This window comes from Pseudopipra pipra, chromosome 7 (genome assembly GCF_036250125.1).
Source record: "Pseudopipra pipra isolate bDixPip1 chromosome 7, bDixPip1.hap1, whole genome shotgun sequence".
NCBI classification, from domain to species: Eukaryota; Metazoa; Chordata; class Aves; order Passeriformes; family Pipridae; genus Pseudopipra; species Pseudopipra pipra.
The window spans coordinates 19011356-19028347 of record NC_087555.1 but is presented as its reverse complement, the minus strand read 5'-3'; the positions used below and the strand labels follow the sequence as shown (position 1 = coordinate 19028347).

Below are 16992 nucleotides of genomic sequence, written 5' to 3'. Positions count from 1 at the left end.
CAAATAGATTGTCTTATATCTCAATTAAAATATAGCTTAATTACATAACAGAGATGTTAATGTTGTAATTTTAAATCTGTAAAAGCTATATAACTAGGTAAGATTTCAAAAGAATATTATGTTCTCTAGGTAAATACAGCGCAGTGTGGCATAATGTACAAAAACATTTTATGACATCATGGTCATATATATATATACACACACACATATATATAAAAAACAGTAACATAGTTTAAAGAAATAGGTTATTGGACCTGAAAGACAGCAGATTAAGATGGGAGACATGGAAAAATTACCTTTATGCAAACTTTACGCTGTACCAGCTGGCAGCTCGTGTCATGTACCCTTCAGCCACCACTGAATCTTCTGTGAACAATGGAAGATTCAAAACAGATACAAATCAGAACAAGCCACAGTTTTTTGCATTAAATATTGCTTAATCATCCTAATAATTATAATTTTTGCTATCCACTATTACTAAACTTTAGTTGGCTAAGAAAATTCTAAAAGCATTTCCAATATTTTCTTAGCAGGCACTGAATCAGAACTTTCAATTGCTACAGCACCATATAAAAAGTGTATTTAAAAGGTATTTCAGTCCAAGGCCTGACAGAGCAATTTCTAATCACTTAGCTTCTTACCACCAGCACTATTCTTTCCAGTGCAGAAACAATTCATGATACACAAAGTCACACCAGCATTCTAAGTCCTACATGCTTCAGCAAATAAAACAAGGTGATTTGACAATCTCAGATATAGCTCACTCTTTTTGGATAAATAAAAAGCCAGTAAATTTAAGCATTTCTTTTCATTTTACACAACCTTGTGGAATTTATTTTAATAAAATTATCTCGGAAATCTACTTGATCGGTTTCCATCCGTAATTTAGAGATAGATTTTCAAAGGCATGAAAACCTAATAAGAATGCATCTAATTGATTTTCAGAAAGAGCTGAGGACTTGATCCTGCATTTACTGCAGTTGGCACTGAAATTTTCACTGATTTAAATAAGAACAGGTTCATAGCTGCAGAGACTAGCTGCTATTTATGCCTTTCACACTATCCCTTCCATAGTTAGAGATTTCTTCCCATTTTTTGTACAAATAACCTACACACTTGATGTGAAATGAAAACTCTAAGAGCATATATTCATGTCAAAGCAAAAGAAAAAAGGAAATAATGATTTTGTACATACACTCAGTGCAATTCACCTTATATTACAAAAAAAAACCCAAAAAGCCAAAAAAACAACAAACCAAAAAACAAGTCACATTTCCAAAGGTAATGGAAGTTTTAACACTTAAGAGTGAACACGTTGCAACTGCCCCTCAATTTTATGTTGCCTCTCTTCACTGAAGTCAATGGCATTATTTAGGAGTAAAACAACCAAAACATTGAATACCTAGTTTAGTCTCTAGCTGTTTAGAAGTCTACAAGTTTGAGTAACTATACACAGAACTATTGCTTTACTGCTGCAAGTGAGGAAAATGTTATGAAACATTCTATCAATAAATGAAACGCTGTGATCTTATTCTGTTTTATGTAGTAAAGAAATGCAACTGAGTATTTTAAAAGTATTCCTATGTAGAGAATATCTGGCTTTTCAGAGAATTGTCTCACCGATGTATGCAAAGATCAAAAAGGGGTGATAGTGTTAGCATTCCAAATTCATCTATATGAAACAACAAGATAATTAGGTGTAAAAAATGCACAGTCATGTTCAAGGCAGTAAAGGATCGATTTCATCTGCAGGCAAGTGGAGTGTGCACTGTATCATCTGAGCCAAAGGAGCGACCGCCTCGATTCAAATGCTAAACGCCTATTCCTATTGCAGATGGAGTTTGCCAGGACAAAGTGTTCAATAGGAAGATTACATTTCCAGTGGGGCAGAAAGGTATTTGCCAGTGTCTCATTACAGCTTTGATACAAACATCTTGGATTTCAATTAGCTTTGAGACAGAACAGCAATAATCCAGCATTGAAACTACAGACAAATCTTTGTTTCTTACACCATATGTGGATTTTTGTTTCATTTGCAATAAGATATTGCAAGATTTCCAAAAGAAATAAATAGAAGGAAATAACATTCCATTCATTTTAATGGCAGAGATATCAGTTAGTGATGTCTGTCTGATAACTTTGCACTAGGAGGCGAGGGTGACATAATTTACATTTTTTCCAGCATAAATGAAAAGTGCTGAATTCCTTGAACCGTAAGTGTCCCATCAGTTCTACCCTCGCTGTCCCACCTCCTATTATTAACATACCATATCCACTCTGATGCTTCTGATCCCTTTCTATGAAAAGTAATTTGCCTTCTCAATGGAAATAAGTATGAAATTTGCTCTAGTACATTTCAGGAGTTCAAACAATGGCCTGCAGAAATTTCCACCCTGTGGAGATAATCTTTTAACCTCACAAATTTAGACTTTGCAGTCATTTAAAATGCTTACTCCTAAATATTATTTGATATTTAAGAAAACTAGTATGTTCTTCTGAATCGATCATGGAACTAGGAGATTGAAGGGCAATTCTTAACCGTCACTTGAGTATCTGTGACTGATTTTGAATTAACTCCTGTAAAACTGGATAGTATTTGCCATCCTTACTTTATACCTGCATCACAAGGGTAACTCTCAGTTTCTGATATGTGGCAGGAAGAAAAGCTCCAAAACCACTCAGATATGATTCTGTATTGATTTCTTTGTTAGTAATGAAGTTATGATCTACGCCATGCAGATACGATTTTAATAACACTCCAAATTATATTTGATGCCTTCCATTCAAAAGGCTTCCTTTCAAATATCAAATCACATAGCTTTAGTAGTAAGAAATATTGCTATTGAAATAAATATGGTTAATGTGACACACTAAACAACTGAGACTAAGAAAAAATAAAGGTAGGTCTGTAACCTAGTAACCAGTGGCAAAAACTAAAGGTGGCAAAACACCACTTTTCCTCCTGTGACACCAAGGTGAAATTCAAGACATGACTGCAGTCACTTGCCCCACAATTCCAGAGCAGGGATAAGAGCTGTGAAAATGGTCCTTTCAAGATGAATTGTTCTATGAACTAGCCACGAGGGTTTTTCTCTCAGAGAAAGAAATGCTACAAAATGCTAGATTTACCACTAAATGTAAAAATGAAAACCAGGAAATTATAAAATCTCATGGATCTGTATTTTTTACTTTCTTTTGGACTCTAAATGGCCGTCATAAATAAATCACAACAGCTGATCAGTAACTGTCTGTGGATATATACAATGAATTTAAGCCAGCCTCTATAATGGGCTTTTTGTTTCACTTCTGAATGGCAGGCATCTTTAGGGGAATGAATGCAAGAAAGATATAACTCTCTATAACTACAGTGAAATTAAAAATAATTTTCATGATTAATGACAATATTGCTTAAATAGCACATACTTCCACTGCCTTTAATACCAGCTGTAAATATATTTTGCTCATAAAAACAGATCTGTAAATGTGTTAGAGCTTGGTAGCATTACTGGCATAGACAATACTAACAAAAACAGTGCTGTTTACTTTTTGTCATAGTGCTATAAAAAAATTTAACAGGTTAGATGGTGCTTTGTGTATGTTATGCAGAATAAGAAATGCCAAATTATACATGTAGATTTTTTCCAGAAGGGTATTTGAACATATTCTATTTACTGTAAAATAAGTGCAAGTCCCCAGTTATAAACATATATTTAATATTATTTTAAAAAGTTTAAATTTTATAAGTTTTTTTCTGCAAGTATAATGTAATTGAAGAATTTAATTTTTTCAAATTATTTATTTTTTTGCAGAGTAGCAGATTTTGATTGTAAACTTCTAAAGCCACAGAAAAGTCCAGATGGCTGTTTCACAAGATGTTCCATGAGAAAAATTATATGAGATGGTTGTTTTTTCTTTCTGTACTCACAGCACTCTCAGAATACAGACTTGAAAAGGGCATCAGAGATCTAGTCCAATCTGCTTTAGCAGAATAAGTGTTCTTTAACACATAATAGCTGTCTAATCTCCTGTTAAAAATTCCAGATAGAAGAGATTCCAGTAGCAAATTTAACAAAACAACACCACAAACTGCTTTCTCTAAGACAAACAGGCTCATTTCTTATAAAACTTTTTCTGACAGGAACAGCAGATTTGTCTCAATAGAAATCTGAGTACTAACAGCCATCAAGACCCATGATGACGATGATGATGCCTATGTTTAAAAGCAATTATTGAATAAAAATCTGCCAGCAGTAGAGTATCCACTTATACACACACATACCAGCAAAATATACTTTATTTGTTGAAAATTGTATACTTATCTCAGCCTTTAAAGAACTGAAAGAAACAGCTGTTTAAATTTCTACCATTAGAAAACATGTGCATTTCACTGTTTTATGGTTTTCTGGAGTCTCAAAATCACATGTCATGGGAAAGATGTACACTTACTTAGGTCTCTACAAGTTCACACATATATGTTCCATTTACAAGCCTTACAAAAGGCCTTTTGCAGGTTTATTCTCTTTCTCTGTCTGAAAACACATGTGCTAATGTAGTCAAAGGCACTGAAAGATGTACCATTCAAACCTAAGCGGATTCCTTTTGTTCAAAAGGTTATTTTTTAAACTAAACTACTTGCATAGATCAGACTATCTCAGAAGAAAACATAAACCAAAACACTTGTCAAATAGATTAAATAACAGGATATTAATGTAACCAAATTTAGGTCAAGCAAAGTAGAAAGAAAAAATTAATCCTGATTAAAAAATATAATCAAGAGTTTAATACGATGTGATGTGCTTGTCTAGAAAACATATCTATAAATTAAAAAAAGGAAATCCGGTTTGAGAATAAAACATTAAACTAAAATTAGTCCTACGCTAGCAAGTAGATGGGTTTAGCTATCCAAATAATGTTTAGGAATTTTATGGTTTGAATTTCAAATTTTTTCTGTTAATTTTTTCATAGGAACACACACAGCAAGTTTCTCAACAAAGATACAGAAAAGGAACAAATTCTATCTTTACTTACAATTCTGTCAGCAGTAAAATGACTCCATGGCACCAGTCTTTATCAAATAGAATTGACTGATGCTGTGAATCAGTGACTCAACTAATTCTCATAACAATGTGAAAAGATTAAAATTTAACTGTTCCAGTTAACAGGTACAGCAGAATAAATATTACTTCATGATAAGAATAGAATATCAGAAACTAGGAATCCTAAATGGTCCTAAATGGTCCTAAATCCTCTGTGGTCTTGTCACTTCATCTTTTTAAGGCTCTTATTTCATTTGTAAATAATAATTAAGCACTTGATCTGGCAATTATTTAACATTTCCAGAACTAGATAATTTGATGTCACTGGATGTAAAGTGCATTCACTTTAAGTAAAATGTAGTATTTTAGTGTCCCTTAGTTCATAATAATTCTAGTTTAAAATATATTTTATGATAATATAAGATATCCCTTTTGCTTACATACAGAAAAATAATTAAATCCTAATGCAAAGTTAAATAAAGTCCCTGAAAAAAGTTAACACTTTCTCTCTCTTATTTATCCTATTATCTTTTTGGCTAGTAACATTAACTAATTCATACAAAAGGAACTCTGATATCATCTTAATAAATGTTCCAACGTATTCTCCCCTCTCAACAAAACTTCCACAAAGATTAACGGGAAACAGGTGCTCAGGCTGAGGGTAGACTATAGGCTGGCATACAACAAAACCTTTCCTTTGGTCTGATCTCTTGGCAGTTCTCATATTCTCTCATAAAACCAGAGCTAGTGCAGGTTTTGGTGTGTTACAGGATCCCTTAGGAAGCTGTCATTATCTCCTCTCTTAACAATATAACAGAAAAAAAAGAAGAGAGTACCGTACACAGACCACACTGAGGAAGGAGAACTTGGAATTTTTCAACTGGTAACCTTATTTTCTGTAATCCTCAAAAAGGACCCATTCACCACCACCTTATTGTGATACAACAGAAAAAAATATGTCCATCGAGCAGGAATAGGGAAGGGGAAAGAAACTTATATTAGCAATGCAGCAAATTTTCTAAGCAAAAGCACAGACTAACAAATGATATTAGAAAAGTTATATATTTATATCATGAAATAAAATTTTCCTGATTATTTCAATTCCAGTAAGTCTGTAGGAGGGACTTTTAATTGCCCTGAAATATGAGGGGAAAAAAGGGAGCCTCAATGGAGAAAGGTAGGCCAGCTGCCTTTTCCTAGACTCATGTAATTCCAGAGAGGACAGCACAGCACTGGCAGTTACTTGAGGAAGGAACTACCCTGTCTAGCACAGATCTTGGGCTCATGCTCCAGAGCAAATCACTGTTCCTCAGCAGCACAAGGAGGTGACAGAGCAAGATGATGGCCCAGTTGCCTTTGCTCTCTACCCTTATGATTCAGGCAGCAGAGGAGTCTAATGTTCTCCAAAAAAACAAAAGTAGAGACTCTTCTGAATCAAATGGTATCTTCCTCTGCTTAGTCTGGATTCCTGCTCACCTGCAGCAGAGACCTGATGCACCTTTATCATTCTTTTACATGTCTCAAAGTAACTTCTCAGTAATACACTAGTTCTGTTTACATGGGTACACAATCACTATTAACTCTGGTGTTCGTGTCTTAACCAAGCTGTGACCATCCAAGAACCAATGCACAGCATGGGTGTATAAAATCCCCTATAAGCTGTTTTCCCAGTGCTGGGTGCAGAAAGAGTTCACCTCACAGTGTAACTGAGCCACATTCTTACAGGCCATTATAAAACTGGGGTTTGCTACACCGAAAGATGCCACCACAGGGAAGCTGAGGCTGGAAGAAAACGCTCACTTGTAAACAGCTACAACCTGTGTGCTTTCTCCAACCCGTCCTCCCACCAGAGACCTCACGCCTTCCAGCTGATGAAAAATGTACCAGCTTACTTAAACTGAAACTGCTGTTACTTGTGAGATCCATGACTGCTAAGCCCCCACAAATTTATTTGTACAGAGTTAGTACCCTGTCAGTGTTTGTGTCACTGCTAAACTGACTCAGGTGGAGTTATTTGAAAACTACAGCTGTCATTTACAAAGAAAAAGGGGGATGTCACTGCTGCAAAAATTAGCTATTCTATTTTCTGTGTTCTAAAATGAAGGACTAATGTAAAAAATAATAACATGACCTTTAGCATACATATGTAGGTTCAGAACCAAGAAATACACTTCAGTATTGAAGATCAATTACCAAAAAGCAATTGGCTAAATTAATTAGAAATGTGAGATATCTGGTTCCTACACTCATAATTTTAAATGTAAACTTAAAAAATATTACTGGAAAGCATCAAATACAAAATTAATATTTTATAGCCAGACAAGAAATAAAGTAAAATACAGAAATAAAACATAACATAGATTCCTGTTCTGAGGTACACACATCACTTTGAGTGGTATGAGAAAATTCTGGCAAAGAAATTCAAGGACGATAGACGTTAGTGGAAGTTCATTACTATCATCTTCATATTTCCATCTCTGGAGAAAGATGCAACCTCTTGTCTTGCACATCATACAATTTTCTTTGACACTTTCATGTAACAGTTTCTCTGAATGGTAACACCCATACTCTCACAAAATGTATGGAGGTTATTCAATGATCAGAAGCCACCTAGACAACAGTTTCTCTAAATTTTCTTAAGGTACAGTGTGAACCCTGACTCACATGGAAGACTAAATAATCAACACTGATTCCTGCAGCAACTGAAGTTCTCCTGGCAGCTCTCCCAGCAAAGTACCAACCAACCTGTTCAGTTTATGATACCTAGCAGAATTGCAGCCTGACAAAGGCTGACGGCAAACGTGGCCTCTTTCCAGTGCTTGTCAGGACGAGTTCAAAAGATATACTCACCAGGCACAACTATTTGTAGATCCAGTGATTGCAAATAAATTATTCCAATTTGCAATAGCAGAAAATTTAACCTGCTATGGAGTTAATAGTTACTGCTTCCAAAAGCTTCGTTTTGTAGGGTGTTGCAAACACACACTCCACTTGAACTATAAGAATCATCCATATTAATTCTGCCTTGGAAAGCACAGTTCAGGAAGACCAGCAGGCTGAGGTGTCACGCACTTCAGTGAGATACATTCAGCAGCACCAGCCCAGCAGTTAAAAAAACAGGTGAAAGATTTTGATACAGGTTTCCACACGACGCAAGTGACAATATACTTATTTAGGAGGAGTGGGGAAGAGCAACGGCACTTGCTACCAGTTTGTAGCTGTACCCGAACGAGGTGTAACTTCACTCCTGCACGACGCCGGTGAGGGACAGCGCCGTGTCCCCGGGACAGCCCAAGGCCACGGCGGGACACCCCGCACGGCACCCTCTGCGCGGGCCATTCGTCCCTCGCCTGACGCTCAGGGCACAGCAGGCGTTTACAGCTCTCATCCCCAGCTCACTGGAGTGATTACGGTACTGGCCCTACGCCTGGCCCGCAGAGAAAACCCTACAGTTCAACCAGTGCCCGCATCGACACGATTTGTTTCACTGATCGGCAAGGCGGAGTCTGAGGCGGCTGGGCTAAGGTAGATCCTCACTGACGCGGGTGGGCTGAGGCTGCTGGGCTAAGGTGGATCCTCACTGACAGGGGTGGGCTGAGATGGCTGGGCTAAGGTGGATCCTCACTGACGGGAGTGGGCTGAGGTGGCTGGTCCCTCCTTGCCCCGGGACCCAACCCCGACGGAGAGGTCGCAGCCCCGCCCAGTGGATTCCGCCCGGGCCCCGTGAGGCGCGGGCGCCTGGACCGCCGAGCGTCCGCACCACAGAAAGACTACAGCTCCCTTCATGCAACGCGCGACAGCGCCACTCTCCCTTGCGGCGGGGCGCCGGCGCCGAGTCACGCCCGGCGGCGCGCGCTGCATGCCGGGCGTCGTTGTTCTCCGAGAGTCTTCTCCAGCCCCGCCTCGCGGGAGGGGCGCGGTGCCGGGCCCGGGAAGCGCCCCGTCCCCGCCTCTCTTCGCCCTCGTTCCCCGTGTGAATTGCTTTCGGATCGCTCGCTGAGTAGCGCCTTGGGTGTCTTCCTGAATAGGTCTCCGTGTCCTTCCGCAGTTCCCGTAAGTTCCTGCGCATCCCACAACGCTGTCAGAGTTGGTTTGTCCTTCGGCGCTCGCCGTAGGCCGCCGCCCTCCCGCTGCCGGCGCCTTTGTGCGGCGGCGGAAGGGGCGCAGGGGCGGCGGAGCGCGGCCGGAGCGGGGCAGGAGGTACCGGCAGGTGCGGGGGCCGAGTCGCGCTCGGGCCGCTGCTGCCCAGGGGGAGCGAACCCTCCTTCCCTGGGGCTCGCCCTGCGGAGCGAGGGCCGGGCTGCAGGGTGGGGCTGGGGGCGGCCTGGCCGGGGCTCCCTGAGGGGGAGAGACCGGGGAGTGACGCCGCCTCCTGGGCCGCGGGTGTGGGGGAGGACCCTGCCGGGGCTGCCGGGCGCGCTCCCCGGTGCGGCCCCCATGGAGTTTGGGATGGGTGCTTTGGTTCTGGCGGCACCAGGTTCGTGCCGCTGTCAGCCCCGGGCGAGGCGGGGCGGGGCGGGCGCCCCTCTCGCTCCTCGGGAATCCCTTCTCTAGACGGGCGGGGCGGGGACCCGCGGTGTGACAACGCGCCTTCCTGGTGCTGTGCCAGAGTGACACGGGAATGCCATTCAAGAAAGCCGACCGTAGAGTATTTATTTATTGGTACTTAAATGTTTACAGAGGACATATTCGTGTCCTCTGTAAACATTTAAGTACTGGTAGACGTATGAGCCTTGCAGCATTTTGCATTCTTGTCTGTGCTTAGGTGTGCAGTGCAAACGCAGGTATTCTTAATTTTGAATTAGTGCGTAGTTATATTACTAATGCATAATCCTGTGTTCTTGGTGTCAAGCTTAGTGTAAAAAGCATTTATTGTAGAACCACTCAGTTGTTGTAGAACCACTTCTACATTTTCTTTTCAGACTTAGATTTGCTTAAAAACAGTAAAATTAAGCTGATCTCCGTTTAGTCCATTCACACAGTTTTTCATACGTGTGTTATAAATCTTTGTTAAGTTCTAAGTTTGGGAGTTTCCCACTTCTTGTTGTTGACCTTCTCCTCTGTATCTGAGTTAGTTATATAGCAAAACTTTTTGTAGCATTTTTGCCTTTAAAAGATCCACCAATTTCTTAACAGTGTACAAAAAGTTTGGGGACAAAAATTGATAATACACATATTTTATAGTTTTCTTTGACCATCACACTTGTACTCACATTGTCTTGTAGTTTATAGTAATGCTACTAAATCTCTTAATAAATATTTTGAATCATACAGTATGTAGAAGTATATATAGTTTGCATACTAAGTTGTAGTGTGCCAATATTTAGCTGTTGAAGTGAAAAGTGAAAGATAAATACTGTCTTGGTGCTCTCCTTGCTGTTTTCAGTCTCAGTTGGCTCTGTAGCTGTACAGAATCCTATGGCAAAATCAAATACTCCCGTCTTCAGTACCTAATGTTTCTTTCAAAGTAGTTCCTTCAAACAGCATCAGAACTACCTTAAGAATGGATACTGTCACCATGTCATAGTTCTGTCTGTTTTAAATCAATCCCTTGAGAATGTGTTAAGTGAAAGAAAAAAGGAAATAGGAAAGTGATTTTTTTTTTCAGTTATTACTCTTTTTCATATTACTGACTTTTCAGGTTTCTGGTTGTGGTAAGCTAGTGTAATTTCTTTAAGGATAGCTTCTTTAAAGGAAAGCTGCTCTCTTAAAAAAAACTCAGCAAACGAAAACCCCCAAACAACCAAACCAAAACCCAAACAGTGATGTGATTTCTGTTGATCAGCATTTCAGCCATGTCGGACAAAAGTGAGCTGAAGGCGGAGTTGGAGCGCAAGAAGCAGCGATTGGCTCAAATCAGAGAGGAAAAGAAGAGAAAGGAGGAGGAGAGAAAGAAAAAAGAAGTAAGATATAATTTTCACTTTGAAGTTTGGCTTTGCATATGTAAATTGCCCAAAATTTAAGGTTAGGTTCACATGATCATTTGCTACGTGTAGTTCAGGGAGTGTCTATTTAATGGCTGGTGCCAGTACAAATGTAGTACTTCCATTGTCTGAGGAGAGCAAACACCTGCTGTTTTCTTTAGAATTGTCCATACGAAGTTATGTATTAATTCTGGGGTTTTTTAATCCTACACTGGTGTAAAGTTCTGATTTCTAAAACTACTTTGTGGATGTAACATCATTAATCAAATCACTGTAAATTATTGCCTGAAAGCTCTGCTTAATAAGTTAGAGTGGTGTTAACTAACTTCTGAAGTACAGTCCACAGGATGTCTATATGGATTGTCTGACTGTCAGTATTATCATGGCACAAATACTGTGCTACAGTCTTGTGCTCTTTGACCCATCTATAGGGTGAATTCTGAAGTCAGATCAGCACTCAGGATGTATATGGTACTTGTGTGTTAGACTTGGTTTGCTAACATTGTCTTCTGGATTTCTGCCTCCTAAAGGATGTGACAATCAGAGATTTGTTGCTGTTTCTCCTGAATGCAGATTATGCCTTATAAAAGAAACTTTTACTGGAATGTTTGGGGATACTTTTTCAAGACTTCTCTGTGTTTTGGTTATAATCTGGCTGGTGTTCCAAATTGGGATATGACTGAAGACTGGACAGCTGCCAACGACATGATTCAGACAAAAAGGAGAGGGAAATATCTCAAATTATGTTCTAATGATCTTGTAACAATGTATTGCCTGTATCTGAGATTCCACATGTGATGCAATAGCTTAGCAGCTGAGAACTTGCTCTAAAATTTGGGAATTGCTTTTTAAAAAAGCAGTTAAATGATTGTGGAAAGATACGGAGTGTTCAGCATCTTTTACAGTAGAGCTTGCCTTATGTCTAAATTAAAGAGGAGGAGGTGTAGTTTTTTGAGTGTTTTGTTTTTTTAAATCTGGCAGATAATAACACAACTTAAAGAAAACTACTTTTCCTTGATACAGTCATTGTAATTTCAAAATTATAACAATATGACGATGTCTCTAAAACACTTTCATACACAGATACATAATATTATTTCTTCAGTCTTTGCATTTTACAGTGCTTAGCATTAGTGTAAAAAAAAGGTATTCTTAATCTTATGAAGTGTTATTCATTGTGGCAAACTTTTTGGATGTTTATATATGTCTTTTAAAGACAGTACCAAAGCTACAGAACTTTTGTTATTTCTGTCTACTTGATCTACAAAAAGGACCATCAGAATTACTGGAGTCAGATACTTAACCTGTATGATGATAGGTTTCAGAAGAACAAAAAAGCCCTATGAGGTCTCAAAGTAAATGAAAGGTTAAATGCTATAACTTAATTATTGAATCACTTTTAGACTGACCAGAAGAAAGAAGTTCTTCCTGTACAAGAAGAATCTGATCTTGAAAAGAAGAGAAGAGAAGCTGAAGCATTACTTCAAAGCATGGGGTTAACACCTGACTCTCCCGTTGGTAGGAATGTTAATATTTGTTTGAGATGAATGTTTGAGATTTTTTTTTTTGGTTTTTTGGGGGGGGTTGTGTTGGTGGGGGTTTTTTGTGGTGGTGGTTTGTTTATTTGTTTTGGTTAGGGTTGAGGTATTTACATATCTAAAATAAAAATTCTCTGGCCACTTTTTTGGGGGAGTGTACATGTCTGATTTTAATACTAATTAGTCCTCATGGTCTTTGTTATAAATGCCAAGTGATGTGCTTCAGTACACATTACGTTACTCTTTTGTAAAATACATGTTTTACCCTTAATGTGTTATTTGAAGTATATTAGATAAAATATATAAATATCATGTATGTGTTTTATTCCCCCCCCTATTTTTCCTGCACATTATTCTACTGTACTTTTTCTCCTTACTTTTTTTCATAATGCCAAATTTTAGTGCCAGTATTTTTGTTTGGAGTTGGCGTGTTTCCTTTCTGTATCTTTTACACCCTTGTTTTTCTTATGTCGTTTACCTGACTGACTTTGATGGAGCTTTAGCAAGGCTGAGTATAAAAATTAACTACCAAGGGTGATGATTGATACCTGTGCAGCATATTGGTTGTTGATTTTTGCCTTTACGTAGACACATTGCTCTGGAAGATGAAAGCAAAGAGTGTGATAATTCAGCTCCACTTTTTGTCTCTAACTCTGAAATTGAAGAGATTTAAAGCTTGTCAGTTTGGCTCATTGGTGAGGTTCTTTTCAACTGGGTTTGTAAATAACTAATAATAATTTCTTATGGATATAGTATATCTGTGATTATATTTTCATAATTGCTTTTGCATAATCCTCAAGCATTCAAAAGCAAGCATGGAATAAACACTCTTACTGCTGGTTCCATTCCAACAGCCACAGAAGTCATTTCTGGTAATTTGAACTCTTTGCATTGTTGAGAGAGTGCATTTGGGCTATGTTAGCACTGGCATACAGCTTTTTAAGTAATCAGTTCTGACCTACTACTGATTTTGCTTGCTAGACTAATGGTTGAACACTTCCTTTGCGTAAAGTTTTACCAAGGCAGTTGGTAAGACTTTTGTAGAAACTTGTATGGCTATTGGTTTTTTTCAAATCTGTGAGAGGATCCAAAAACCACAGAATAGTCAGTCCTCAAAGCAAATCATTGCGTAGGTTCAGAGTAGCTGTTCATGAAGAGCTTGGGAGTGTTGACATCCAAGACTGGTGCACAGCCCTGCACATTGTGGTTAATTCCACTGAGCATCTACTTAACCACACCCTTCAGTGGAAAGTTGGCAGGGGATTCATTCTGTTCCCTTTCAAGATAACCAGATCTGATGTGGATCCTAAATCAAGCTAATATATCCTCCTTGGTACCTTGCAATTAGCATGCCTAAGGCACAGGCTCCTTTTCTGCTGGCTGGATACTGGCAGATGCAGTGATCCTGTCCCTGAGCTGAAGGTAACTCATGGCTGAGCTGCTTGGTGTGCAGGAAGCTTGTGCTGGCACTGTCGGTGGAGGTGGATACCTTGACGTTAGATTCCTTCATAGAAAATTGTATTAAACATTCCTAAGACAACTCCTGTCCTGTTAACTGCTAGAGAGAGAGAGAGAGAGAGAGAGAGAGCTCTCCTATGGGAGGAGGGACCACAGCAATGTCAGTATGATTTTGATATCTACTGTATTTCTTATATAAGAAGCCATAAGTTAGTGAACCAAAATTACTTTCGAGAAGGTATTGTAGTTGAATCGTCTGTCGGGGTAGGTGAAATTTCATTTGTTCTTTTCGTAAGATGTTGGTCTCTCAATGGGATTCCCCTCAGTTATGGGAAGGCTCTCCCGAAAATGGCTTTCCCCACAAGAGGGCGGTGCAGCACCAGCGCTGGGCGCGGGTTCCTCGGGCTGCGCTTCCTGCGACCTCAGAATTTCTCTCAGCGCGCCTGGTAATGCACAAAAACAGCGGTAGAAGGGCCTGTGGGCGTTTCCTTTGGGTGAATTAATCGTGCATGGCGATAAGGAGTTGAAGAACATACATCCCTATTTATATAAATATGAAGTCTGAGTATGTTTATGTGTGAATTAACAAAATATAACTCTAAACCTATAAAAACCTTCTCTCCTGTTGGAAGAATGAATTTTTTTAAAAAATTGAGGAATTCACTGTGGGTTTTATAAAATTAGGGGAGAATTTTTTTCAGTGAGAGTCGTGTCTCTGTTTTGGGATGGGATGGAAAAATTCTCTCGAATTCACAATATACTTGTGATTTCGGGAAATTCTGTAGAAATCTTGCAGATCTAAATTCAGAGTTCTCCTATGCCTGACCCTTGACAGAGTAGATACCAGTTTATGTACGTAATTTGTGTTCTGTCGATTAAAGGTACTTTTTAAGGGTTCCTAAACAGTGAATGTTTGACATATTACTGAAAAATGAAGCATATGAGTAGCTTCAACACACCCCCTGATTCTTAAGTATTAACCCTAAGTTTCATTAAATAATAGATTTGGCTATTTCTAAAAAAAGTTGAAAGAAGTGTCAAAATAACTTTGTGTTTGTATCAGATTGCATGATATCATTCACTACTATGTATCAGTTGCAAAAAACATGTTCCTTTTTAAAGTGTGAATGCAGTCTTCACCTGTATGCTGAAAATGAACTGACTCTTAAGAAAAAGTTTCAGTATAGCAGTACTAGACTGTTTACTGTCAAGTAAAAAAGAAAATCATCCTCAAAACCCAATACTAGAAACTTTATTGTAAGACACAAGATTTATGTGGATTTGATTCAAACTAGAACAAAAATAACCGCATGCTGCATGACAAAGCCACTTTTTGGTCCATGTTTTAGTGATCATATATTTTGAAACAACATTGCCAATTTAACACTTTCATTGTCTAATTTTTAACAAAGACTGATGTCAAAGCTGTATTAACAACTATCCTTTTTTATGTTTAAGCCACGTGATCTCGTGGAAATTACCCTTTGAAAATCGATATCATCATTTGTCAAAAGTTCAAAGATATTTTTTCAGTTCATTTTCTCTTAAATGTCTTTCGCTCCATGTTTTTTTTTGTATACCCCAGATGCATAAATGCCAAACAACTGCATGAAAGTCCAGCATGAATTGTTAACATTGTCTTTTCCCCTCTCTTTCTGCTGTTCATTTTCATCCATGTATTTTTTTGTTTGCCATCACTTTTTTTTTTAATACTTCATTTTAAATTAATTTGAAAACATCCTAAGCTGTGCAACCTCTGCGAGTAGTAACAGCGGATACCTGTCTGTTTCACTATTTAGTCCCTCCTCCTACCTCTCCGTCTTCCAAATCCGTGAGTACGCCAAGCGAGGCTGGGAGCCAGGACTCCGGAGATGGTGCTGTTGGATCCAGGTACGTCACCTTCCTTGTCGTGTTGCTTTGCTCAGTACTTGTATTTTGAATAATTAAGCTTCAGAAGGAGTCAAGATCAATTACTTGATTATAATAGTATGAGGTTACAGTGTACAGGATTGTTTTGCAGAAGTGCTTTATTTTAAAATTTGAAGTGCAACTACAATAACGTGGAGTTGTTTAAACTCGCAAGTTTAAAGTAGAATGAACGTCTTGGGACAACAGCAAACTGGAAAAGTCCAACTTCTGGGCTCTTCTAGCTTTTTCTAAAGAAGGGTGTGTATGAATGGTAGTGTACTTCCCTTTTTCCTCAGTCCTAGTTGGTCTAATAAAAGACAATGTCTACAGACTTTGCATTACTTCTGGTTTTAATTTTTCCTTACTCAGAACCATATTTCTCATTTTGCAGCCATCTGTGTAACACAACTACAGCACTTGCAATCTCTCTTATTTTGCCAAAACATAACACCATCTTAATGCAGCCACAGTCATTTTGGTTTTTTTTCTTTGCCAATACTTGCCCCATCTATTTGACCATTTCTTTGTACATGATGATTTGAGACAGGCTGCTGTAGAGTCAGATAAATATTTCTGTTATATATTCAAAGTGGTGATAAGGTGGGAAACACTGCTTCCAAAGGGTATTTCTACTGTTTCCTGTGCATGATCTGTGAATAAGAGCAGTAGCTGCCTGTTAATATTGGTAAGATATTTTCTCAGCAAATTAAGTTCCTGCACTTAAAATTTACTGAATATGCATTGTGGATGAAATTTAGTTACAGCACAGTAACCTCAGCAGTTATCATCAGTTACTTTTGATCTTATATGAGTACTTGTTTTGGAGAAGGAATGAGTATTTAGACCACTTTGAAATATCTTTTAAAAAGACTTCAGTGACATCTTGTATACATGTGGATCATGCATTCTTAATTATATACCGTCTTAATCTGCAAATATTCAAAATGTTAATGGCCTGAACAGCAGTTTTATGGTGCCTATTTCTAAGTAGAAATCATTATGTTAAAACAGAGAATACATCAGGCAGCAAATATGAACCCAAACTTTTTTTTAACAGTGCCCAGGTGTGATCTTGTTTGTCCATCATGGTAAATAAGAACCAATGTAATTGTTCCTTAACTGAGTAAC

General features: G+C 38.5%; 2 protein-coding genes across 12 annotated transcripts in view; one reads left to right on the top strand and one right to left on the bottom strand.

The window, feature by feature from the left end:
• METTL8 (methyltransferase 8, tRNA N3-cytidine) overlaps window positions 1-8365 on the bottom strand; it is a 101322-nt gene extending 92957 nt beyond the window's left edge. The window contains exons 1-3 of one of the 2 annotated variants that reach the window (XM_064660879.1): window positions 8261-8365; window positions 7887-8107; window positions 297-366 (exon numbers count right to left, since the gene is read on the bottom strand). The gene's annotated coding sequence lies outside the window, so the exon portion shown is untranslated. Of the gene's footprint in view, window positions 1-254; window positions 367-7886 lie in introns of both variants that reach the window. The other variant, XM_064660878.1, reaches the window with a different exon arrangement.
• Window positions 8366-8452: 87 nt separating this feature from the next.
• DYNC1I2 (dynein cytoplasmic 1 intermediate chain 2) overlaps window positions 8453-16992 on the top strand; it is a 29488-nt gene continuing 20948 nt past the window's right edge. For 2 of the 10 annotated variants that reach the window (XM_064660862.1, XM_064660859.1), the window contains exons 1-5: window positions 8933-9089; window positions 10822-10939; window positions 12364-12478; window positions 13299-13370; window positions 15756-15846. In XM_064660862.1, the coding sequence (XP_064516932.1) occupies window positions 10832-10939; window positions 12364-12478; window positions 13299-13370; window positions 15756-15846 (386 nt within the window). In that variant the 5' untranslated portion in view covers window positions 8933-9089; window positions 10822-10831. The other 8 variants (XM_064660867.1, XM_064660864.1, XM_064660866.1 and 5 more) reach the window with 6 other exon arrangements.